The sequence below is a fragment of the Melopsittacus undulatus genome, chromosome 3 (assembly GCF_012275295.1).
Source record: "Melopsittacus undulatus isolate bMelUnd1 chromosome 3, bMelUnd1.mat.Z, whole genome shotgun sequence".
NCBI classification, from domain to species: domain Eukaryota; kingdom Metazoa; phylum Chordata; class Aves; order Psittaciformes; family Psittaculidae; genus Melopsittacus; species Melopsittacus undulatus.
The window spans coordinates 64,885,303-64,912,318 of record NC_047529.1 but is presented as its reverse complement, the minus strand read 5'-3'; the positions used below and the strand labels follow the sequence as shown (position 1 = coordinate 64,912,318).

The 27,016-nt window shown below is 36.8% G+C and overlaps 1 protein-coding gene across 1 annotated transcript in view; it reads left to right on the top strand.

The window, feature by feature from the left end:
- Window positions 1-27,016, top strand: part of MAN1A1 (mannosidase alpha class 1A member 1) — a 143,557-nt gene that overhangs the window by 76,884 nt on the left and 39,657 nt on the right. The window contains exon 5 of the mRNA XM_034060992.1: window positions 4,925-5,019. Coding sequence (XP_033916883.1) covers window positions 4,925-5,019 — 95 coding nt within the window. The remainder of the gene's footprint in view (window positions 1-4,924; window positions 5,020-27,016) is intronic.

The window sequence follows — 27,016 nt, the reverse complement described above, 5'->3', positions numbered from 1 at the left end:
ATAATGTTTTGCCTCTTGGCTTGGTGTGTGCATTACCTGTGGAATGGACAGTAATAGGAAAGCCAAGCGTGCACAGCCTTTCTTATTCATGTGTTACCACTTACGGCTTGGAGTAATGGTGGTGGCTTGGAGTGACTTTTGTGTTTGTAAGGCACTTGAGATTGCTAACTCAAAGAATAAAGAAGGTGCTGCTTTACTGAGCACTGAGCTTATTTTAACTAACAATTCACAGCCTACTAATATAAGTGTACATCTGAATAGAAAATGTACTAACTCTATCTTCTGTATAATCTATTATATGACCATAGTAACTATCTAATTTGCTTTAGTGTTAATTTTGAGTAGGACTGCAGAGTGTGAAGGGGTCTGTGTACTTGTACCATGAGTCCTCCTTACACAGGACTGTCACGCAGTGTGAATATAATACAAGTTTGTTAGAGGTTTTGCATATTTAAAAATATTAATAATACTTTAAATTTAACAAGAAGGTTTATCTCACATCCAAAATCTGTCTTCTGGCAAAAATTAGGTTAGAAAGAAATGCTTAAGAAAGCGTTTAATATCCTACCTGAGCTTATAGTGTTACACAGTGATCAAGTATTCAATGATTTCAATTATCATTTCTATTCTGCGTCACAGTGCTTCACTTTGAATAATTTTCTTTGATGTAGTATAGTATCTAGTTGAGTTAAATGTCAGTGCAATTTTTAGTGGCATGGTTTCTTTTTAAAAGCAGCCATAGTACTTTCCTCGGACTTCTCAGTTTAAAATAAGGGATTGGTGACAGTGTGGCTTGCTCATTGCATCACCTGATATGTCAGGTAAATAACTCCACAGTCCCTCTCCCTTAGAAACTATGCAGTCTTGATCTTGATAGAGCAGCGGTGCAAGTCATAAAGGTCTTGGGAGTTGTTTGTAGACTTTTAGACTTGTAGAAAATATTTAAACTGTGAGAACTAAGTGTGGGATGAAGGGTGGGTGGAGGCACGGGGCTGTGATAGCTTCTGCCAGGTTTCATCCACTTGGAGAACTTCATGCAAATAAGCCTTTATTACTGCTGGCTGAGCATCCATGAGGAGAGGCCAGGAAAAGTCCTAAGGCCTTTCAAAATAACCACTGTCATGGGAAGTTTTGCTGTAGAACTTTTCCTTTATTATGTATGATGTCTCTCAGTTTTGTACTCTTGTTATTTCTGCCCTTAGTTTGTGCATCTCAGAAATGGCTGTCATACTTTTTGCTTACTGAAAAATTACTTTACTGAGTGCTAGTGGGGAGAGATTATGGCATGCCAAAAAGTTGAAATTCATGTCAGCAATAGAGATATCAAGTAGAAGTTCCTGTTCTTTACTTACTTTTATTATCTGAAAAAAATAATAGTTTACCCAGTGCAGTATTTATTTCTTGTTCAATATTAGATGTTTCTGCAAAAGAAAAATACGGTGAGAATTGTGGAATGTGTGCAATAATTACTGTACCTGCTTTTCCTATTACAATTTTTTCAACTGTTAAAGCTGCAAATTGAACAATAAAGCAGTTCCTTTATTAATCTTCACCCTTTTCCCTTTGCTGAAGAGCATCATTTTGCTGCATGAGGTTGCTGTCATGGTGTTCAGTCATTCGGAGTGGTGGTGTATTCTTGTCATTCTTGCCTACACTGTTGTGCTTGATAGTGATTTAGCAGTCATTCAGCCATGTTAAATTAGCTCTTCATATTGGATGTGGTTATTTTTTGATAAGCATTCTTTTTGGCATTTCCATGAAGTAGGCAATTTTATTTTAAAAGAAATCAATTAGGTTGTTAATTTCTAAAAGAAATGCAATATAATTGAAAAAAAAGTGAGTTGGTAGAAATGTGAAAGTAAACCATTATTGCTGTGCGTCAAATCTTTAATTAAGATACTAACATGTTACATCTTTGTCCAGAAGCAATTATTGTAACTTACCTCTTTCTGAGTTCGCATGTAATCTTTTTAACGAGGAAGGAATAATACATCCTGTAAGGTACAGCAGTTGCTGAGCTTGGCTGCCACTGCTGTGGTTAAATATGTATGTGCTTTATGAAAGGGAGACCTCCTTTTATCTTTAAATGCACATCTAAACAGTATATATGGCACATATATAGTGTACAAGGTCCATCTGTAGCAAAAGATAGGGTTTTACTCTGCACAGCAAGAGCATCTACAGAAATTCAGGATCTTTGTATGTCCATTGCTTGGGAGGGTCATTCTAACTGTTCTCCTGTTAATACTTCAGTGTTTCAGGGTAGAGATACTAAGGTAAGCTGATGAGTTGATTACACCATATGTAGTGAAAGGCTGAAGAGACCTCTCTTGTGCTGAAAGAGCAAAGCATAGGTTTGGGTTCAACAGACCAAGGTAGTGTAATAAGGGGAAAGTTTGTATGCTCCTGGTGGGCTATGGTCACTTGCTTCTCTGAGGCAAATCTACTAAAAGATTATTATATTCTGCACCAAGCATTTCTGAGTGTCCCTTAAGGTTTTAACCCTTGGGGAGTCTGAATTATGTGCTGGATGAAGATCACAAATCCATAACTCTCAGCGAATCCACACTATCAGCAGGGGAGCCAGAAATAACATGGATTATGATAGGATTTTTGAGCAAATTGTTTTCCTTGGTGTCCTGCTTCCAGTTTCTCCCAGCACTCCATGCAGTCCACTTAAAATGTTTTCTGACTCCAGCCATAATTCAGCTTCAAATGACTTAACATCCCTCAGAATACCTTCTACTGTAATTCTAAATCATGGACTATTGTCACAAAAATCTTGAGATCTGTGTCACATAAAGATACTCTGGGGGAGTCTAGAGTTTTTTTTACAAGTAACATGATTATTCCAGAGTTTTACATTCATTTATGTGTACAAGGCCCTGGATCTCGTGCACAAAATACACAAGAAAATTCCAGGTCCTGAAGGAGCTGGCAAATGAAATTGCTAAGCCACTGACCATCATATTTGAAAAATCATGGCAGACAGGTGAAGCTCCCGATACTGGAAAAAGGGAAATATAACCTCCATTTTCAAGAAGGGGAAAATGGATGACCCAGAGAATTACAGACCAGCCAGTCTCACCTCTGTGCCTGGCAAACTCTTAGAGCAGATTCTCCTGGAACGCATGCTAAGCACATGAAAAACAACAAAATGCTTGGTGACAGCCAGCATGGCTTCACTAAGGGGAAATCCTGCCTGACCAATCTGGTGGCCTTCTATGATGAGGCTATGGAACTGATGGACAGGGGTAGAGCAGTTGATGTCATCTACCTGGATTTGTGCAAAGCGTTCAACACTGTCCCATACGACATCCTTGCCTCTAAATTGGAGAGTCATCAATTTGGTGGATAGACCACTTGGTGGATAAAGAGTTGGCAGGATGGCTTCATGCAGAGAGTTGTGGTCAATGGTTCAATGTCCATCTGGAGACCAGTAATGAGTGGTGTCCTTAAGGGGTCAGCGTTGGAACTGATAAAGTTCAACATCTTTGTCGGTGACATGGACAGTGGGATTGAGTGCACCCTCAGCAAGTTTGCCAATGACACCAAGCTGTGTGATTCAGTTGATACGCTGGAGGGAAGGAATGTCATCCAGAGAGACCTTGATGTGCTTGAGGGATGGACAATGCCAACTTCAACAAAAGTGCATTTTTTTCCTTCTAAAAAAATTACTGTATTTTGCCACACTGTAAGATGCAGCAGATGTACAAGTTGATCTCTTATACATAAATAAATAAAAATTCATCACAAATGTGTCTGAGAGGAGAAAAAAATAATTGAAAGGAGCTGTTATTAGAAAGGAAGAACAATGAAGGTGACTTTGCTATCTTGGCTACTACACCTGGGATAATCCCTTTCAGCGTTGCATAGGATCTCAGTGTAATTCCAAGCAAATAGGCCTTGAACATACACGTATTGAAATCACTAAATAGGTTTCTATATTTAAGTTGGAACAATATTGCTTCTAATTAAAAACTATCTTACTAGAGCACTTAGTGCTCAAAAAGTCAGGTTAATGTAACTTGAGCTGAGGTGGTAGTTGAAGGAGGGCAAAATTTTATTTGTTCTAGCTTTGTAACTATTACTGTGGATACAAAAGTTCCTCATGCTAAATTGTTTTCCAATTGTGGTCATGTGTTAAGTGTTTGGGGTCTTACTGCTTCTTGTTTTTAAGATGAAAGCTGGAACACTTTAGATGCTAAAGATAAGTGAAGTCTCAGTTACCTGCAGGGATATATTCCAATTTTTTTATGGATCATGGCATTGACACCATCTGGGTGTAAGCCAGCTGTATAAAAGGAGTCCCTAAAGACTGTTGTGCCGCAAAAATACAGTTTTTCTTCTTTTTTTTCCTGAGGGGGCTGATGTGGTTTGTCTGCAGACTGCCCATGGAGCACATACGCAGTATGGCAGGCACAAAGCAACCCAGCCTGGGTTCCCACAGCATGCTTAGCCACTGTTAATAAACTTCACACAGAGCAAAGGCGGCATTTCTGTGGCTGCATCCCTACCGCTGTGGGAGGAGATACCAGCCAGCCTGGGTCTAGCAGTGTACCCAGAGAACAGCTCCCTCTCTGACCCTGGAGTACCTGGCAGGCACAGCAGGCAGTGCGCAAGCAGCTCAGCAGAAACCGGAGCTTGTGCAGCCTCGCTGATGTCTCTGGCTTGATGCTGGTCATGCCAGATGCAGGTCATCTGGATATCATCACTGCATGATCCTGCTGTGTGGGTTCTCTGCTTTCTGTGTGTAATGGAAAATGAGACGTGCTGCTCCATTCCTTTGACATCACTAAAAATGCAGGGATGCTTTGTTGTGCTGAGATAACTTGTAGTATACACTTAATAATGGTATTATCTGAATTAATGTAGTAGGAACAACAGTGCATTGTCCAACACTTTGTTTCTTCTTAACTTCCAGATTTTTCGAAAAAAGGCAGTGGAGCTTGGAGAGAAATTGCTACCTGCTTTCAACACTCCCACTGGGATACCTTGGGCATTGCTTAATATCAAGAGGTAAAACAACTGGACTTTGGTGACTAGAGCGTAGAAAAAAAGTTATGCTGAAACCATCTTCACCACAGAACTATTACAATTGCTACACAGTTTTTGTCTTCCCACTTGCATAAAAGTTGATATAGTATCCTTAGTTCTATAGTTTAAATTTGGAAGTTTAAGTACACATATGTTGTATGCTCAGGAATGGATATAGAAGTGCATTTATTCATGTACTGGCTGCTTTTTTGTCAGTATGTTGCCTTTCACTTTTACTGAAGTCATTCATTGCTTTTAGTGTTGCTATAGGTATGATAATAGCAAAAGGGCACGTGTTGCTCTGAAGGGATAAGTTTTCCAACCACTTTGTACTTTTATTTTTACCTATTCTCACATGTAGTATCAGCGCGTCCTTTGTATCAGGAAAAAAGAGTCTGCAAGTCTGCTACAAGTGACTTGCTGTTGTGCACTTTCTCCGAGTGTTTTTGCTTTGACCAGTTGTGATTTGAAGGCAGCTGTATGTTTGGTGCAGAAAATGCATGCTCTCCTGAAGTCTCTCTGACCTCCAGTATCTGACTTCAGACAGGTGTTAGCATCTCCATGGTCCATCTCAGGGCTGCTGGCAGTGATACTGTGCTGGTAAAGAAAATGGTTTCTTTGCACTGCTCGAGGAATAATATTGAAAGTTACACCTGTGAGGGATATTTGTGTACTTGTAGGGACACATTGGCTTTCTCCGTACTGCAAATAAATCCCAGCAATACCTGTCACAAGAAAGTGAACCAAGAATTTCACATATCCCTGTGCTGTTGTTGTGGTTTTTTGTGTGATTCCCTCCTTGATAGTCACCATCTTCACTGTTCTCTGTTTGATCTGTATTTAAGGGTTTTCCTCATAGCAGGATGTACATTGACATACTTGCTTGGTTGGCTTCAAGTTTCACAATAAACTGCTCAAAGCCACTACAAGAAACCTCTGGTGTGTCAGTTCAAATACACTTGTCTTTTACCTTCCTTTCAAACAAAAGTGAGGTGGGAGGCAAAAACCAGGTCTGTGTGCAGGAGCAGGAGGGAGTTAGTGCTTTCTGAACTTGCTCATCGTTGAAGAGGCTGATTAATGGCTGCCCAGTGGTGATCTTGGACTTTGAGTTGTTACTTGCATGTATGCTAATTATTTCTTCTCAACAGATTTTAATCAATTCTCTACAAGTTCACTAGCACAGCAGCTTGAGTTTTTCTAAGCTGTTACAAAAAAATTCTAGCTTACGTTTGTAAATGCAGTACCTTATTCTACATAGTGTATGTAAACAAAAACTTGTCTTACATGTAGGCCTTATCTAAATCCCTGCTTATCCACGAAATACATCAGTGTGATTTGCAAATAGTTCAATTCTGTGATAGTGCTCATGATTTTGATCCTAGCTCCTCACAATAACTGCTGTGGTGCACTACAAATGTCAGCCACAAACACTACAAGGTGGTAATGCAAAAGAGATTCATTTCTTATCTGGCACAAAAGTAGAAGAGGATCTCTGCCAAGATAACTTCCTTTGATATGGCAGAAGAAGTTACATTAAATGCTAAGTTATTGGTTTTTCATTCTGAATCCTTGCACATCTGTCTAGATTTGACCTTCAGTAGATGACTCTTCCATAATACTGTGTGTAAACAAATGTGCTGTCATCCAAGCTTAGGAAATGCTAAGCCACTGAAGCCTGCATATATTACAGATCTAATATGCCTCATTTCTGATTAGCATTTTATTTGATTTTATTTTGATTTGTGCTTCAAATTGGAGAACACTCACAAAAGATTGTGGTTGTCAGTGGTTATTTTTAAATTACTATTTTTGGATTGACAGATGAGCTGGATATTTGTTTCATTATGCAAATGTTCTTCACCAAATAGTTTGTTTTCTTTGTCCTGTATCATCATAGCCAGGCTTGCTCTCTTCTTGCATGCCACCGTGTGTAAACACATACATGTTTTTTTGTATGAGTGTGTCCTTATATACCAAAGGCATCCACCTGAAGTCTTGTACTATTCTCCATTGCTTTTCTTCATCCTGCTTCTTTCCTCATGATTTAATGACCATGGGGCACTCACTATCTGACCTATCATGTATGTACCTTGTTATCAAGTATATTTAAAAGTTCACTGTACTAATCTTCAGCTAAAATTATTAGCAAATTCTTGAGTATGTGTTTGTAAAATTGCCCTTTGTGTCTCAAGTGCATTTAAGTAGAATGGCAGGTTGTACTGGGATTGCCTTTTCTTTCTAAATGTTTCACTGCATTTCCACATTCCTGATGTTCTCAATATTGCTCCGTATCTTAGCTCATCATCACCATTTGTTTTTCACTTCTTATGCCACCAAATTTTAAATTCCTTTTACAGCTCACTTGCTTATTTGAGTAACCACTGTTCTATAACACTTGTTGACTGTACTGACTGAAACCACTGGTGTAAAGAGAGACTGCAGAAGGAGATGTGTGTAAAGTGATGGTGGCTTGATAGACAGACTTGAGTCTTCTTTGGGAGATAAGGAGCACAAGCTGGCAAAGCTGCTTTAATTATTTATTTACTCATTTTCCTCTCTCACTCAAATCCTTTGTTGTAGATATTTCATCTTCAGTACTTCCAAAACACCAACTATAACAATTTCTCTAAAATGCCTCTAGTTCACAATCCTTTATTTTTCTTCTCAGTGAGCTATGACAATCTGGCTTATTCATGCTAAAATTTTAATTTCTCTTGCTCTTTAAAAACTTCAAGAAATTTATGACTGAGCAATCGAATTGCTTGTGTATTTCTGTGATATGCCTCTCATTTGTTGAAATAAAGAAGTCTGAAATTATAACTCTCTGAGGGAGTTAAGTAATCTTACAAATACCCAGCTTGTATTATGTTTGAAGGATCAAGTAACATTTTTAATCTATCTATTTATTTTTACCCCTATAACTATTAAAAAAGGACTTGTGGGACTTGTGTTTATGAGATGATGCCCAGCTGTGAAACACAGAGAACCCAGATTGTTGTTAGCTTGTTGGATCAGTCAGTAATAAATTTCTGAGTATGATATCCTGGACAATAATTTTTTTTTTAATAGAAATTGTCTCTTATGTCACTTCTACCCCCTCTGAAAGTAAACCTGTATCTTTTTTAGTCACTGTTGTTTCCAGTAAGACCACATTACTATTTGCTAATAAGCAACCTAGAAGCATTCCTATATGAAAGAATGTATTTTCCATAAAATATCTGCTCTGTATATGCTGACCAGTTGAATAGCTCTTTTTAAGGTTATTTATTATTTATTTTGTGCTGCAATGTAATAATACTGTTAGGCATTAAGGTGCCTGGCTTTTTATGAAGAATCAGTATATCGTATAACTTTGTAGTGCATCTGAAACTTTGAAAAATCATTATGAAAAATGAAATGAAGAAAAATGAAAAGTTTAATGAAAAAGTTTTTGACTGGAGTAAAGATTTTTTTTTTCTGGAAACAGAACAAAATAGAAATAGCATTTTTGGATGTCCAGCCTGTTTACAAGTGTTGTTCTGTCTAAGGGGGATACTATGCCTATTCCACTGTCTCCGTGACAAAAGTTGATTGTGTAAACATTTACAGATCTAGGGAACATGGGAAGCTGTTTATAGGAAGAGAAGCTGTGAGGTATGGGTGGAGTGGATTAGGGCAGGGAAGCTTAACAGAAATAAAAAAGGAGGAGTTTGAAATAAATCTGATCAATTTGTATTAAAATCAAACCAGACGGAGCGGTAAGATTTAATTGACAAAGATAAATATTTACTGACAGTAAAATATTTACTGTGCCTGAGGTCAGCTCAGGATTCTTTGCCATTTACACTTTAACACTGATTGTACATAAACAGTGGACCTGAGTAGAATTCAATATTATGTATTCTATGAAGTGAGATAGCAGAGTCCTTGCTAAATTGTTTGCACAAAGCAGCTACTCATTTGTAGGTGTCTAAGGAAGGAAGTGACAAAATTGCAGTGTTTGTGCTATTGGAAAGTTGTCAGCATGATTTTAAAGCAAGGTCCTCTTTTGACTTTTTTTTTTTTTTAATTTATACATTGAACTACAGCTACAGAATATTTAAGTTATACCTTTCCAGGCATCAAATCATCCAGTGTTTGAACAGAAGTTTTTTGGAGCTACTAAACCCTTGGAGCGGCTGTGTGGATTCCAAACAAGATAAAGACACAACTTCAAAATCAGCCTTTTTCTCTCACATTACTTGAAAAAAAATGAAAATAACAAGAAAAAATACACACATAGTTTTGTAGGTGGTTTTGTTGTTGTTGGATGGCCAAAGAGGGATTTTATGCTAAAACACCACAGCATCACCCAGGGTGACACACACACAGGTGTTGTTCTCTTCTGGAACACATGCTCCGGTATTTCAGAGCACTTTAGGTTACAGGCGTTTAAAGGAGCTTATCACACAGCACTTTCTGCCTGGGGGGAAATATGGCTGATAAACCAACCACTAAGGTATGAAATGCTGGTCTTTAGACAGCAGAACTTGCTCAACAATATTTTAAAGTTTCCATGTAATTCCCAAATTTAAAATATTTTTAAGGCCACATGTGCCTAAATCACTTGAGGAATAAGTGGCGTTCAAAATGTCTGGAGTGAGTTACCTCCTTAGAAAAACTTCAGAAAAGGTCTTAGCATATAACAGAATGGTTCTCTTTGAGTTCTGTGGCTTCTTCCAAAACATAATCAATGCACTTAGGAGTATCTTCCTTTATAATTTGCAAAGGAATCTTAATGCATTGAGAAAGTCTGACAATAAAAAGAGGAGAGGATCCAAACTTGCAAATTCAGTAAACTTTTTTGGACAGCTTAATTCCCTCACTTACACTGCCAGAAATGCCTGAAATGTGATTGTTACATTATTCTGCAAATTCATCCTAAACATCAAGTTGTTTGTATGATGTATATTCTTCAGTATGCTATTATATTCTTCAACAAAGTTAGTATTTCATGCTTTTACTTGTCCTAGTAACAAGTGCTCCTTCCTGGTGAAGAAGCACTTCCTTGAAGAGATTCAATCAGGATGGCTAATTTAAATTTTCTAGTTTGCATTTTTAACTCTCATGTCTAAATTAAATTAAAAACAATCCTACAGAGTTAATAAGAAAGCTTATTCCTCAAAGTTAACTATCTTTGGCAAAAATAAACCTGGTTTTTAGAGGGGTTTTAGAGAAGAAAAACTTAAATTGTCTGCATAATTTGTCATTGTAGGACAATGCAGAAGTTGTTTTTAGGTGGAATCTTAAATTTTATCCTTTCTGTCTACATTGGACATAATTTTAGAGGAAGAAATGAAAACTACCTACAAAAAAACCCTTAAAGTAGTCTAGTTTGCACACACAGGTGCTCTGTGTGTTTTTGATAATGCTCCACTAATGTAATAAATTAAAGTGGTGTTAAACATGTTTTGGCAAATAGACTTGTTTGCCTTCTAGAGATAACAATCTCTTTTCATTGACCAAAGAAGATGTTAGGAAATAATTGAAAGAACTGACTTTTTGAACTGAGGAAATTAATTCCATCCTAATTTAAAAGTAACTAGTGACAAGGATGTTTTCAGCAAAAGGTACAGTTTTTTCAGCACTTTTATTTCAGGTGCTGGTTAACCTACAGATTCATTGCATGATTCATAAACAAGTTTATTTTTCTTGAATCAGTACTTGCTGCAAAGCAAACTTGAAAAATAATTTTGTGTTTGGGCCATTTTGATATCACCATGTTGTATGTTATCTGATTAGCAATTTCATTGTTTTAGAACATGTTAGAGCACCACAGTAAGCAATTTGCTTGCCATCCCTTTACCTCATCTGAAATAATTAGCCAGTTCTGTGTTACATGACTACTGATTTATACCCAGTAAGAATCAAATGAACTATTGTAAAATTATATTAAAAAAGAACAAAAAAAAACCACAGACACAAAAAAAAAACCCACAAAACCACAGAGGTTTCCTTTTTTCCTTTGGATTTCCATAAGTAGTTCTTCTCTGGTCACACATAAAATTACAAATATTGGTCTGAGAATGGTATTAGAATTTAGATTTTCTCCTCATAGGTATCAGTACCTGTCAGTGCAGTTTCAGGGTAGATACTTTTGATGTGTGGTAATGTCTGATTTGCCATTGAGCAATACAAAATATCTCATTTTAAAAATATTTTTAAAATTCCATGTGATCACTCAAGAAACATATCTGTTTGGCAGGGGGAAAAAAGAACCAAGAAAAATATTATTTTGGTGATAGCCTATGATGTTAAGTTGTATTATTCAAACAGCAGCTTCGATTCAATATTGTAATGCTGAATTTGTGTGGGAGGCTGCCCTCCGGCAATAGCACAGGAAGAATTTGAGACCTATGATTGCTACTGCAAAATATCTTTCTCAGTTCAAGTGCTTGCTTTACAGCCAAAGGACACAGATTCTAGTTCCAAATTCAGAGTTTAAACACTGTTTCCCCACAGTTTATTAGTGCACTGTAAAATGAGTATAAATACTTGCAAGTTCATAATTGCCATACTACTAATCTGTGAAAAACCCTATGTGACTATTAGTAATGCAGTTTCTCAGCGTTAAATGTAGGATTTCAAATACTTTATAGATCTCTGTGGTGCTAATTGATAGGTACTGTTCTTGTACAAAACAAAACTTTTGCCAGACAGTCCCACAGAACCCAGGGGTTACAGGAGGGTCTTGGTCTTCATGGGTTTGGCCCCCTTCACAGCAGACCCTCTCTTCAGAGTATCAAAACTCTCCCCAGATATCTTTTTTTTTCTCTTGATGGCTTAAGAAAAAGGGGAAATGGCTTTTTTGGTGTGTTATTTATAAGGAAGATATAAAAATTTTCTATGCTGGAAAGAGGGAAGGATTTGAGTCAGAATAAACACTATTTTGTGTTTTGCCTTAAGAGAAATGAGGAGTAGGAAGTTCACCCTGGTCATCTATGGCATGTCCCAATATTTAGCATTTACTGATCAGATACTGCAAATTTTCTACTAGTCTGGTTGCAAATTAACAAGTCTACCTTTGAAGCACAGGGTGGATAGTGATGAGTGTTGGAAAGTTGCAGCAGATCCACAGTTTGCTTCCTGAGCAACTGAAGAGTTGTGTTAGATCCTCACTTTTGCTCTGCTAAGAAATCTGCCCACAAGATTTTGAAATTGCATTTATTGAGAATAGCATTTTATAAACTAGTATATAGGTGTTGGTGGTGTTTGTGCTCTTGCTTTAGCTGGGCAACTGCTAATATTACCTTGATATTGGCAGATAATTAGGAGCTATTTGTATGACATAGTTTCCCACTGACTAGGAGATGCCAGGGAACACTTAGTGTTGAGTTGCCAAACAGGTGAGAGTTGAAGTCATGCATGAAGATGTACAGGATGAGGCTCAGTCTGAGACGAGACATCTTTGTACATTTCACCAGCGCAGCAAGAGCTAGCTCGTGTCAGAGTCATTAGGGAGCCAGGCACTACAAAGTAGCCTGAGGAGCTCTTATCCTGCCCTGAATTAACTACCCAGTGCCTGGCCTACGGAGCTGCCCTTTCTTGACCACGTATTGACTGTGCTCGGAAGTCCGTCACCTGAGTGTAGGTGCGTTAATCTTTGCACTCATTGAAGATCATTTCCCTTTTAATTGCTTGTATCATGTATGCCCTAATTTTACTCTGTGCCCAGTAAATAGTTAGTTATAGTAGACAAAATTTGGCTGTTGGAAGAGGCCTCTTTCAGAGGAAAGGGAATCAATTCGTCCAGACCTCAGGTTTCATTAAATAAATAAAATGAGCACAAGCATTTCTCAGTCACTTGCACTGTGATTCCAGTCATGTCAGGGAAACACATCATCTAAAAATGATAGAGTTAGGACTGTTTCACTTCAGAATTTTCTAACTGACAAATTTTGAAGACAAATTATTTGCTTTGTGTATTTCATACAATTATGTACATTTGTGGGAATTTGCCTGCAAAACACATCACTCATTTCTCCTTAGGGAACATTTTAAATGACCATGAGATGAGGAGAGGCGGCATTTGCAAAGTGGTTTGCTTGTGTATTTTAGCTGGAATTACTTTAATTCCTTGCTAAATTCTCAGATCAGACAGGTCATTTTTAAGAATAATAATTCCTAAATGGAAAGCTGTGTGGGGTTGGGTTTGGTTTTTTGTTTGCCTCTTTTTTTTCCCCCCTACTGTGATTTAAGTGTCTTTATCATGTGGATAATACAGATTCAGATTTACCGAGCATGATACTTTGACTGAATTAGGACACCTGCTCAATATTATAAGACTGGAGGAGCAAGTTTTTTCCTTAGCATCAAAAGCAGGGCTATTTTAGATTCTAATGTAAGCACTAGTTTAAATAGGTGACTAATGTTTGTAGTTATTTTGTATTCTTACTGTCCTAAAATAATGAGTGTGAAGAAGAGTTCCTAACCACATTTTTTCAGAAATCATTACTGAGAACAGATTCTGCTGCCATCTTCACAAAAGACATCTTTTTCTCAATTAAAAAAAAATAAAAATCCATTCAGTACTTTTCAAAGTACATTACAGATATGCACATAGCTATATGTGTGTTTATATATACTAGTAAATCTCTATTCATCGTTATATGGTTTCTTATTATTGTGGATATGCAAAGATCTCCCATTTACCTCCTCCAAACTGTAACCTCCCAGCTGGACAACAAATATATAGGTTTCTATACCTTACAGTTAGAAGCCCTACCTGTAACTGGTGCAGTTCCGATGCGCCATGTGTAACACAAACAACTATTTCACTTACCTTTTAAAATGGTATTTTAAAGTTCTCTTTATAGTATTTAATAATCCTATTAATACTGTGAAACTTGAATTTTGTGTTTTTCATTTTCATTATACTAATGCTGACAGATGTTTTCTATGCAATTTGTATAAGCATTTGTAATTTTAAGTTGACTAGTCATAACTGCCGTGACATCTTTTGCACTCAGAAATTCATGGCATTTCCATTTTCATAGATACATCAGGCACTCTTTCAGTGCAGTTTTTCATTTAATCTTTTAGAATGAAATTAAAATAACAAAGCTGCATAAAATACCTTTTTTTCTGTAGATATCAGTCCATGATATCAGAATAAGAACTTTCATACAGATGGATTTTTAGCTTTAGATTTTAACAGAAACTGAAGTTTAATATTTGTTAATTGTTCAGTTACATGTAGCATTTGGTGGGATTTGAGGAGCTTTGTTTTCAAGAATCTTAACATGATCTTTTCAGTAAACTTACATAATTGCTGAGCATTAGTTGGATTTTCTCAGGTTTATGACCAGCTTCATGTATGCAGCTGAATACTGAACACATCTTTGTTTCTAAGCAATAATTTCAGCATGAAATACTGATAGGTGTAGTGCTGTACTTGTTAGTTTCAGTTATCTCACTGTTCGTCAATATAATGGTACAGGTTTTGGTTGGAAAACAGCTATATTGTTTCTCGTGGTGTCTCTTCAGCCTTCAGACCTTATTTGAATCCTTAATCTAAGTTGCAAGTTTTTATGACAAGCATCTGAGATCATCCTTTGCCTTTTGGTTTTATGTTTCCTGTAAATCAAGAGCTATTGTAATCCTTTTTTGATCCTGCTATAATTTATGTATTTTCTAACCCTGGTACTCCTCTTTCATGCTTGCTGCACACTTCTAGTCCATTTTTATTTTGGGTAAGAAGCATTTCAGTGATAATTTTCAGCTCTAATGGAAGTTTTTTTACTGAACTGTGATTCTGCCCTTACCCCCACATCTTGCCTAAGAGGAATCTGAATTATGGGAGCATTGTGTTTTTCAGATCTGCAGTTTGCTTCTCTCAGCCTTTTTTTCAGATGTTACAGTTTCATAGCTTGTGAAAAATAATGTTAGGGAGATGTACTGGGTATTGTGCTGCATATGTTTTCTGAGACTTCTAGGCTGACTGTTTCTCAGCCCTTCCCTTCTTCCATCCATACTCCCTCATGACTTTGAGGTTGTCTAGTTGGTCTGCTTCTCTTCCTCTGCAGTACCCAAATGGGGCATATGCTAAAGTTGCTACCTTAAGGTAAGATGCTTTATGGAAGAGTTCATCCATAAATCCTCTTCCTAATGTATTATCATGTAACACATTTTTCTCAAGGTCTTGAATATTTTTTAAGTACTTGAATATTCTGGAAGGTGTGATAATCATACTATTCATAGGCGTATTTTGGTATACATTCAGGAGTGTGTGTGTATGTATCTATACACATATATAGATGTTTTTTATATATGTAGACATATATATAATATTTAGATATATAACATGTAGTAGTGTAGGACAAATTGGGCTGCTGAAAAGGGATAAGTAACAAAAAGGTCGTGCTGGATTTTGCTGCTAAAAGCCATATATTCTTTAAAAATCCTTTTTCTTAACTCTACTTTCTCTTGAATACAGAATTACTTGGATTTTACCACCCCTTGGAAGACTTCAGAAGTGGTAAAAAAAAAAAAAAGGCAGCAAACCCAAACTCAAAACATTTTCAGCTTTCATTTAGTCACTTAACGCTGGATAGTCAGTCTTCCCTTTCTGACACCTCAGCTGACCCATTAAACACTTGTGCTAGATCAGGATAAAATATGTTGCTGCTCTTTGACAGCCATGATTGCATACTTTTCATATTTCTACTCTCACCTTTTATGAAGAAGGGAAAGCAAAGAGAGAAAAATAAATAATTTTTAAGCAGTAGTGAGGCTGCAATAATAAAACATCTTTCAGGCATAAATGAAAAAAGGCATATTGATCTTACCTGCTTCTCCTTTTCTCACATGAGAACCCTTGAATAATCCTTTCTGTCTTATAAAAATGCCTTTTGATGCTAATACAGATATGGACATGGGTAAATGTATGCTGCTGGAGTGCTGCATTAATTATCTTTGCAGTATTTATAACTGAACATTCCTGATAAGAATTCTGATGAACTTTACTCTGTATGTCTATGAAGTTGGTTTCCTTTACTAGTTCTTAACATTTCTTGCAACTTGTGCTCTGCAAAGGCCATACAGTTATGGAGCACCTTTAATGTTTTTTAATGACAAAGTCAGCTGATTTGGTGAGGCACTGGAATGGGTTGTCCAGGGAAGTTGTGAATGCTTCATCCCTGGCGGCCTTCAAGGCCAGGTTGGACAGAGCCTTGGGTAGCATGGTTTAATGTGAGGTATGCCTGCCCATGGGAGAGGGGTTGGAACTAGATGATCTTGGTGTCCTTTCCAACCCTAACTATTTTATGATTCTATGATTCAGAAATGTAACATGTCTCAGAAATGAAGTCTTTCAACTATGCAACCACAAGTAAAACTTCTCTTCTAGTTGAAAATATGTTGAAATACTATCCACTTTCCAATTTTGTCATAAAGAAGTTTCTTTAAAAATTAATTTTTAAGCCTTTGTAGTTATTCTACTAACTATATTAAGTCAAATTATAATTTATAATTTATTTGCCTTATTACAACACTTCATTAAAATGTCAGAAGACAGCTTCTAGGCAGGGTATTACACCTAGAGCTACGCATGCGGTGCTTTTCGCATATGGAAATAGCCACAGCAGTTCTGTTCTGCAGCATGAATTAACAAAGATTGATTGCAATCTGTTTTTATTAACTCAAGGAAGAAAAGCAGTGTAGTGATATTAAGAAAATTAATTATAACTTTCTAATCTGGTAATTAATGTGCAGCTGGGCATGAGTGCAGTTAGTGCAATTCAGTAATTTGGCAGTCCTGACAAATCATCATCTGTGTTAAGGTAGGCAACTGTTCTTTAATCTTTGCTCAAATTTTTATAATCTTTTCCATTTCAGAATGGTTTTAGCAATTTAGCTGTTAGATATGACCTTTTACTATAACTTGAACTGAGGTTCTGTTTTACCTTTTAGGGCTCAATTCCAGCTGTATTTCTTAGAACCCTCTTTTATTCTTTTCCAGTGCTGTACTGGAGTTTCTTATGAAGCAGTTTATGAAACAGTGATTACTGGTAATTGACCTGCATATGTTGAATAATCTTAAAATGCTACTGAGAATTTAATGTACCTTGTAAATTGAGATGCTTCCAATTAAATAGAGTTCTTAGGATAATCACTTTCAAAACTAATCAAGTAATATAATGGTGTTACTAAAACTCTTATTGACTTAATTGTGATAAATTAATCAACTTATCCAATGCAGTTGCAGTAATGGTCATATTAGTTCGCATTTTTCATAACCTACCCATGTTTTCCAGAAACAGAAAGGGAAAATAGAAATTACCTAGGTGTATTGAATTAGCACAGCAAGGTGACTTGAGTAGGGAGTGTTTGTGACCTTCTTACCTTACTTATGAGGCATGAAGGTTATTGTGGATGATCTCATGCTTGGTGCCTTTTGTCTGTTAGGAAATCCAATGCTGCTGAACAAAAATTAGAACTAAGATCCTAGCAGTGGAACTGGTAAGAGAAAATGCTCTTAAGTGGTTTTGCTACAATCAAATTTGATCTCCTATAATACATTCATGAGCAAGGCATTGTAATCTTGTCATAAGGTTGATCTCTGTTATTAACAATTGAATGGGAAAAAGTGCAACCCACCTATATGAGATCAGACTCTGAAAACTATCCAAAACTTCAGTATCCTTACACTGTCAGGCAATTTAAAAATCCACCTTATTTACATAAGACTTTTGGGGAGTTTGCTTGTCTTCTTTTAGGGCTTTTGTTGCTGAAGTGTTTATTAGGAATGCATTAGAGAAGGTGTTGCTGGAAATCAAAAGCCAGGAGTTTTCAGACCCGTGAATCTGTCCTTTTGGTTGTTTTGTGGCGCAGTTTCAACAGGAGATAAGATGGACAGCCTTTGCCAGAACAGCTTCTTGCCTAGTACTTAAGGCCTTGGAATTTTTTTAATTCTATTGCTTTGGTGATAGAGAGTGAGCTTCAGACAGGTCTCATATTGGGTTTGCTTTATGCGTAACTCCTGCTCACACACACAAAACCAGCAAACAAAAATACCAAAAACCAAAAAATAAAAAACATGGAAATTGAAAACTCTCTGAGGTTTGTTGGTTGGCATTAAAGATTGAGAATCATAGAATAGTTAGGGTTGGAAAGGACCTTAAGATCATCCAGTTCCAACCCCCCTGCCATGGGCAGGGACACCTCACACTAAACCATGTCACCCAAGGCTTCATCCAACCTGGTCTTGAACACTGCCAGGGATGGAGCATTCACAATCTCCCTGGGCAACCCATTCCAGTACCTCACCACTCTAACAGTAAAGAATTTCTTCCCTTATATCCAATCTAAACCTCTGCTGCTGAATGCTGGTGTTCACCATCTTATGCCTTCGCCTGATCTGTGTTCTACAGCCAGCATAATATTAGTGATTTTAGGATCCTGAAATATTGAGTGCTGTTCTCCATGTAAAAAAAAAAAAATCATTTAATAAATCAGCTTGTATTTCAAAATAAATAATGGGCAGCAATGCAGTTTCTTGCATTAGTCATGTTGAACATTTTGAAACAAATTAATAATGAATATAGTAAATTTGGCTTTTTTTCCATTTCTGTTTGGGTACATGGTTATTAACAATTCATAATATTATTATTTTTGTTTGCTTCAAACCATTTTGCTAGTACCTTAAGATTTTTTGATTGTTTTATTTTTACATTTGCTAAGTGTTTTCTTTGCATTTACCGGTGTTACAAAATATTCATGAGCATTCGCAGTGACAAAGCTCAGTTTGCACATGGCAAAATAGGAATAGTTACATGACGTGCAGCTGCTTGGAGAAAGAGATGTTTTGAAGTATCTTACGTATTCTTTAAAGTCATTTTGTGGTGGATTAGGCACTCCAGTACTGTGACTCAGTTTGATCACACTGTAACTTTTAGTTAGATCAGCTATACTTTTGTTGTGTGCTTCTATGTGCTACCAGATATTATGACTGACAGAATTAGGTTGTAGATATATAGGATAAAATATAACCCTAAGTGATATCCAGTGTTGTAATTCATTCAACTGTGCTGACAAAATGGATAGTTCCAGAACTGATGTGGCTAGTGAAGTACAAGAGATCCTCCAAAAGCAAATCCAGTCATATATATATAAATGCCTCAAGGTGTTTTGTAGATATTTCTGAGTGTTTCTGTATTAAAAGGTTTGATAGATAGTTTGGTTTGTAATGTTTTTTAATTTAAAGAAAAAAAATTAAATTTCTGTTTTTAATCTCCCAATTGCTGCTCAGTTGCATGCACATATAACCTTGAAAGCTGATCCTCTGTCATAACTTTGGGTTTCTGCTTTGATTGTTGCATGATATTCCTATTGAGAAAAAAAAAAACTAAAGATGCTGAATTCTTCCACCAGAAGAAATAAGAATTACCAGAGAACCTGAATCTGCTGAGATTGTTCTGGATTTTGCAATGACTTGTTGCTACAAATCCTGTACACGTTCAAACTAACTATATGACATTATCATATCAATGTTATGGCTGGGTGAGCATTTTGAGTGAGTGTGCCTCTTGCTACTGGAGCCTGACAGTGTTAGGGTGATTATTGGATGCTGTGTAGGCTGACTCTGCTATGTTTTTCTTTTCCAAAAATTGCCATATAGTTTGGAATTACTATAGTGGAGAGTTAATGCCTGGGTAGTCAACCTTGAAAATGAATGACTCAACAAGCAATACTTCCATGATCATGTTCTGCTCCAGTTTATGTTTTTACTCATTACAGGCTGACTTACTGTAAGGGCAGAGAAGAGTAGGAGCTCACAAGCATGTCTCTTATGTTGCAGAAAACAGGCAACCTGACTTCTTAGTCCAGTGGGCTGATGTGGACTCAGCTTCTAAATGCTGCCCTAGGTGGATGCACCTAGACAACATCAAAAATACATGGTGTTCTTGCTCTAATCTCACATTAAAAAGTGAGGGACCTTATGTTTGCTGGTTTTGGATGAGCATACCTTGCTTACTGTAGTACATCATAACCTAACTGGTAGACCTAGCTTAGTCATTGCTAAGTAATATTTACTCTGACCAAGGACTTTCTCAGTCTCATGCTCTGCCAGGGAGAAGGGGAAGCCAGGAGGAAGCAGAGACAGGTCACCTTACCCAAACTAGCCAAAGGGGTATTCCGTACCACAGCACGTCATGTCCACTATATAAACTGGGGGTAATTACCTGGAAGGGCTAGATCATTGCTCGGGTTGGTTTGGATATTAGTTGGCAGGTGGTGAGTGGTTGTATTCTCTTCCCTTGTTATTTGCCTTATCATCATTGGTGGTAGCAGTAGTGGTTTGTGTTATACCTTAGTTACTGGACTGTTCTTATCTCAGCCCCTGGGAGTTGCTACATTCTTTCTATTCTTCTCCTCATCCCTCTGGGAACAAGTGAGTGGCTGCCATGGTTCTGAGTTACTGGCTGGGCTTAAACCATGACAATATGGTATAACTGAACATAATTTTTAAAGAATTATCAAAATAGTCGGTTTGCTCTATATTAAATAATCCGCTGCCCACCAACAAGCACTAATAAAATCCCAATGGTAAATGCCATAGACACGTAGATGTTGCTGTAGCTGAGGGTAAACATAAAATGAGACTGTGGTGGGGCAGTTTGAGAGCTATTGAGAAGAAAACAGAGACTAGTGAGCCAGCTAAGCAGTTTGTTCCAGAAATTTGCCTTCATTGGTTTAAACTTCAGGTTAAAATGACATTTTTATTGTTACAACACTGACACATCCTTATGAGGAAGTTAATAGGAGGGAACAATCTTTCAGCAAATTAAATGAAAGGCTACTATTTCCAGCTGACATCTGTGAAACTGCTGCTACAGTCCTTGCAGTAGTGCTTGGAGAAATAAATGAGCAAGTATTCATTGTAATCGAGCTTTAATGGTATCCATATGCTATATATCTTGTAATGGTGTTCATATTGTGTGGTTTCTGCATAGTATAAAAAATTGAGTGTTAGTCTGTCAAAGGCCCATTAATGTAAATGTCTTGATTCAATACTTAGCCTAGGTGAGGCTTGTGTGTTTTAAATATATCCCAGCAAATTGTGGTTGGTACAGCAAATCTGATGGTCTTTCCGGTTGACCTTTCAGCCTGTCCCTTCCATGTCATATAGCATACTTTCCAGATAATGAAAGCTATTGAAGCAAAGAAGACTTAAAAAATGTATCATTTTAATTCTTTTCAAATTAATGTTTTCTAACAGACATTAGAATGTGCAGCCTTTCAGCAATGTTGGTTCAGATGATGTCATGATATTCTATTGAGGCCGTAAATAAACTCTTTTCTCTGTCTTCTACCCACAATTCATTTTGTAAATCAATTGAGTTTTGCTTAACTATGGTTTAGTAAGCATTTTTTAAAAGATAATAGCTTTTGCACCTGCCTTTGAAGGCTTAAATCTACCATTCTAGTATTCAACCAGTGGTATAGTTAAGGTTTACTAGCATCCAAGGTTTTTGTGAGCAGTACAAGTTCATAGGCCTACTTCTGAGTAACCAATCTTTGGACAGTGATTCAAACTTGCCTCCTTTTTCTCCACTTAATTAAGTCTAAACTGTCCAATTTTTGAATGATACACTGTTTCTACTGAATGACTTACCACAGAAGCTTCAATATGGCATACCCTAAAAATTAGAAATGGACTCTTATGGGCTTTACTTGCTTTCCTCCTCCTCTTATAATGCACACAGATGGGATGTCGTAAACAAGCTTAATTCATCAAGGAAGTATAATTTAGCTTTATATTGATTTATCAGATGTTTTTTAGGAGGTTTCAGAAATGAAATAATCACAGAAAATAAGGCAGAAGTCATGTATCCAGTACTGAACGCTAAATCTGTGCCTAGTTATCCCAGATGGATATTTGTCTAGCTATTTCATCAACACCTGCAAAATGGAGATTCCATGCTTTTCTAAGGAAGCTGATTTCAGTGCTTCTGTGTCTTCACTATTGTCAGAATTTTTTTGGGTGGATATTATTTTCTCCAATGTCTGTCCTGGAAGCTAAATATGTCACCATTTTGGTGGAAGATTTATCCCCTTTTACATGTTGGAAGAAGGCTATTGCCATGTCTAATCTATTATCTGTTAACAAGATCACTCTTTCTCCCCTCATCCCTGGGGCAATGCTGTCTAGGTTGGTGATAATTCTTGTTACTGTTCTCTAAGCTTTTTAAAATTTGTCCCTGCCTTCCTTGAAATATAGCTGATGTCCAGTATTGGATGCAGGTCAAGGAAGGCCATTCTGTGAGTGAATAACATACACCCTTCAGCATCCTCATTCCTCGGTTCACATTTAAGCCACATCATACACCCTATGAGATGCCTTTTTTGCATCTCCACTAAACAGTTCATTTCTAAATCCATTTTACCCACCCCTGCTTCTCTCAGCTTTTTGTGATGCTTCTGTAGCAAATTGTAATCCTGGGTAGTAGCTTCATTAATTCTCCAGACCTCTTTCCATACACATTTTCTGAGTCAGCAAAATACTTGGCTTCTCAGAGCAGCTCTGGTATACGCTCAGCATCATTTATGTTTCTTTCCTCTCACTCAAGCACAACAAAATGATATCAACACTGGACAAAACCATGACATCACCATCACTTCTATGTAATTTTTGAGTTATTCTGTACCTCTGTCTACTTGATCCTATATCTACTTCATCCTCTGACATGGGAGACTTGATGTTTCAGTATCTCTTGAGCCTTTATTTTTTCCTCTTTTCTTTTTACAATCCTTTGTAATTGTATAGGGTTTTGTGCGTAAGCCAGATCGGTTTGTGGTTAATCAGCTATGTATTGACAAAAGATGTCTTGGGTGTTTCAGAGGATTAGAAAAAGACCTGTTGCTGTCCACAGAGATAGCAGCTTAGCAGAGGTTGTTCTTCATGCTCGCCTGTTAGGGAGGAGGAGGGAGCCTGGCATTTACATTCCATCCCTGCACTCACCCACACATCAAAGACAATTTGGACTGAGGCTGCTGAGCCTTGAAGACACACCCTTTGAAAATCTGCCTGGCTGAATGAGATGGGAGTGAGAAAGGGAAGCCATCTCCACTTTTGTGTTACTCTGATCATTTTGACTTGTATCAGGGTGTTGCTCTCATACTCCTTAATTTGTAATATAATAAAAGTCAATGCATAAATAATTTTGATGGGTAGACATTTTTGAGTTACTCATAAGTGGCCTACAAATAGTTTATTCTGATGGCTTTTGAGTTTGAAGTCTTTCTGGTACTCAGAAGACAAATGTATACCTTAACAGAAACACTTATTTTGACTGATGTTATCTTTCTAAAGTGTCAAAAAGACTAACCAATATGCCATATCTATCCAGAAGGTACTCCATTACTGACAATGGCTTCATTTATAGAGCTTCTTGCATAATGATCCTTGCAAAATACTCCATGCTAAACTATTCCAGTCTACTGTTAGAAATACAAAAAAGAAAAGAAAAAAAAAAGAAAGAAAGCTTAAAGTACAGATTCTTGCACTAAAAAAATTAAAAGCAATGAGAGATTACAAATGACATTTAAAAACTCTGGCCAAATATTTTGCTGAAACTGGGACAGAAGCCTGATTTTCTTAAATACTTTTATAAAACTGCAGCATCGTTGCTCTCATTGATAATTTAAAAAAGAAAAATAGCAAGCTACTTTGCCTGTGTACATTGTTAAATATGCAGAAGCTTTTTCAACGTGGTTAATGAAACAGTGTGTGCTGGTGCAGGAGGAAAAAGTACACTTACTGGCTCCAGCAGGATTCCAGAAGTGGGAGAGGGGGTTCTGAGACTTTGGTTGTTCTATAATTTTTAATAGTGATCTTTTCATGCTGATTTCTCTTTGTCCTTCATTATTTTATTTTCATTGTATTGATTAAAATCCCACTACTGTTCAGAAAAGCTTATTTGACAACTTGATGCCTGCGCCTTTATCATCTGATAATCTGGTCTGCAAAATCCTCCAAGGAATATCTGAAGTGTGGTCATGAGTATTAATGCATAGATTCTGACTGTTTTTTTTAAGAAATAGTTTTAGAAGACGTGTTTGGTACTTCTCATTTTTTTTGTTCTGCCAAGGTAGTGTAGGTCTTTCAGCCTATTTCAAGTCTATTGAATTATTAGGCAATTGGATGGAAAACTCCCTTCCTTCTTGAGGTTATTAACTACTTTAAAGTATCATTGTATCATAATTTAAAACATGGTTTACTGCAAAAAAAAAGATTATGGAACAAAATTACTTTTTCTTTAAAAATACAAGCCTTGCCTAATCTGACTGTGCTGAGTTTTCAGGGTAATATTTGTCCTTTTTTTTAATTCTTCATCTCTGTGTTGGATAATTAGATTATGCTGGATCATAGTTTTTAGTGCATGTCGGAGAATTAAGATGTGTTGTGCTGTGCCTTGCCATCTGAGATTGTCAGCATCATTGGTTTCTTGAAAATCACTCATGTATAAGATGAGCAGCAGCTGTGTAAAAGTATTTGCTGCTTGAAGTAATAATAAGTAGATTAAAGGTGAAGTTCTGGGTTTGGTGGAATACAGCTGAATAACTGATAATAGAGACTCTACTGCAGGAAAAGTGGAATGGGGATATTTTCCCCAGGTGAAAATCAGGCGTGTATTACACTATGTGGTTGCTGGTTTGTTTTTCTATCTGCCCGCTATACAGTAGGAAATATTCTTATTTAATTATACATTAGTTAATGAATTTTATCATATCTTAGCCATTGGTTGGTTTTCCTTGATGACTCCAAAAGTGAGGGACTTGATTAATCTATAAATATGTGATCAACAAAATCACATTTAATGTTTATTAAACCATACTGCATTATATTTGGAGCACAAGCATAAGAATCACAAGCTGATAAATAGCATGGGTATCTTCTACTACCCTAGTGATATGCCTGAAACTAGTATCATTTGAGAAAACTAGGGATAGCTCTTTATTGTTAAATTGACTGGATTATGCTGCTCAATATATATCTTCTATAAATGTATGAAGCTGGGGAAAATGAATCTGTAAATTGTATGTAAATAAGTACTTCTTTCCTTTAAAGTAATTGCCTTAATATGAACTTTCACATAGTTAATGGGCACTGAAGGATAAAACTCTGCACAAGCAAATATGCTGGGGAAAAAAAAAAAAAAAAAAAAAACCAACAGAAGTCTTTTTCTTAACATTATATGGCTGATTTCTAGACAGAGTTCCAGTTCTCAGTTCCCAAATCTTGATAGTATTAATGGAAAAGATTTGTTCAGTGATGATGGTGTTTCAGTCAGGCTGAATATGGATTCACTGCATTCATATTAACCTGTCATCTCTGCAGAAGTTTTAAACACAGTTACCAGATTTTAGTGCTTCATCACTGACTGTTGAAGCCACCAGGACTTTTCTGTTGGCTGTAAGTAAGGATCAAGCCCTCAGTGACTGGCACTGTGAGAAACAAATGTTTATCTGATCCCAGAACAAATGGATTTATATGACACAGCAATGTGCAGGTAAAGAGGAAGGGGAAGATTGAAGCAGACTGGAAAAAATGGGACATTTATACTTTTCTTAAAGCATTTGTCAAAACAGATTATGTCTTAGGAACACTAGTCTGAAAAAGACTGCTTCAGGTTTTTCTTTGTCTGGAAAAGCTGTCCCTTTCCGCAAACCAGAATGCCATGTCAATAGCATTTTATACAGCTGTCAGAGCATCTGTGAAAGCAGATACTGAAGAGAGAGGCCTCTCTCAACAACAGTGGTGTCTGCATTGTACATATTTAGATTGATGCACGTACCTGTAAATGCATATGCAAGTGTAGTTTATGGTATTTGTAAGTTAATGACTTACAAAGGTCAGATGAGCTTCACAGCTGCCAGTCAGTCTTGTGACAAGCTGTCCAGTACCTGAAACCACTGTTGATCCAACAGATATATTAGAAGAAGTAATTGACTGTAAGCCAGAAAGCCTTTCTTGTAGGCTCCTTGCAATAAATGGTAGCTGCAAAACTGCTTAAAGCAGACCTTTGCAACTTATCAGCCAATTACTTTTAATAACGGAGCCATGCAGTTAGTGTAACGATTTTGATTCTCACTTCAAACATTTAATGGTACCACATGCAATATCAAGCACAATAAATGTGACTAAATGCTTTGAAAGATTTTTTCAGTTAAGTGACTGTGAATCCAGTTAGATATTTTCTTGACATGAGAAGATAATGAAAGCAAATTAAGTTCAGAAAAGTGAAATATTAAACATGCTTTTTAAAGTTACCATGGCAAGGGGATTGGAACCAGATGATCTTAAGGTCCTTTCCAACCCTAACTATTCTATGATTCTGTGGTAAAGAATAAATATGATCTGGATAAACAAGAGTGATACAGATGTATTTAAAATGACCAAGATTGAGATTAGGATGATTTAGAGTATTATAAAATAACCACTGAGAAGCAGGAAAGTGGCAATTAGTGGCTGGGAAGTTTCATATAGCCTGCCACTTGCCATCCATTGCTTTGATGTTCTTAAACTTTACCTTCTCTGAAAAGTCCTCATCAGACTGAAGAGACCAATTAGTTGGATTTTATCCCATCCAGATCAGTAGTGGCTTTTCTTGGAAAAGTGACCCCTGCTCTTTGGATAAAGAAGCCACTGTTTTCACAATAGTTCAGTATACTAGTATTCTTGATTGGGTTGTGAGGTCCTTAACTTGAGCTGGAGGAGACCACTGTTGCAGAATCTCCATCACAGAAATGCATTCTGCTGCTTTCCGCTTGAGGCTGTGTAGACACAACTTAAACATCTCAAATGACTGCCAGTAGAGGGAATAATACCTGGTAACACAGAAGTTGACTGGGAGAGCAAGAGAAGAGTTGTGGGGCCAGAAAGAAAGAGCAACAGCAAAAAAAAAAAAAAAAGCAAAACAAAAAAAAAACCAAGTACATCAAGAAAATAAAAAAAATG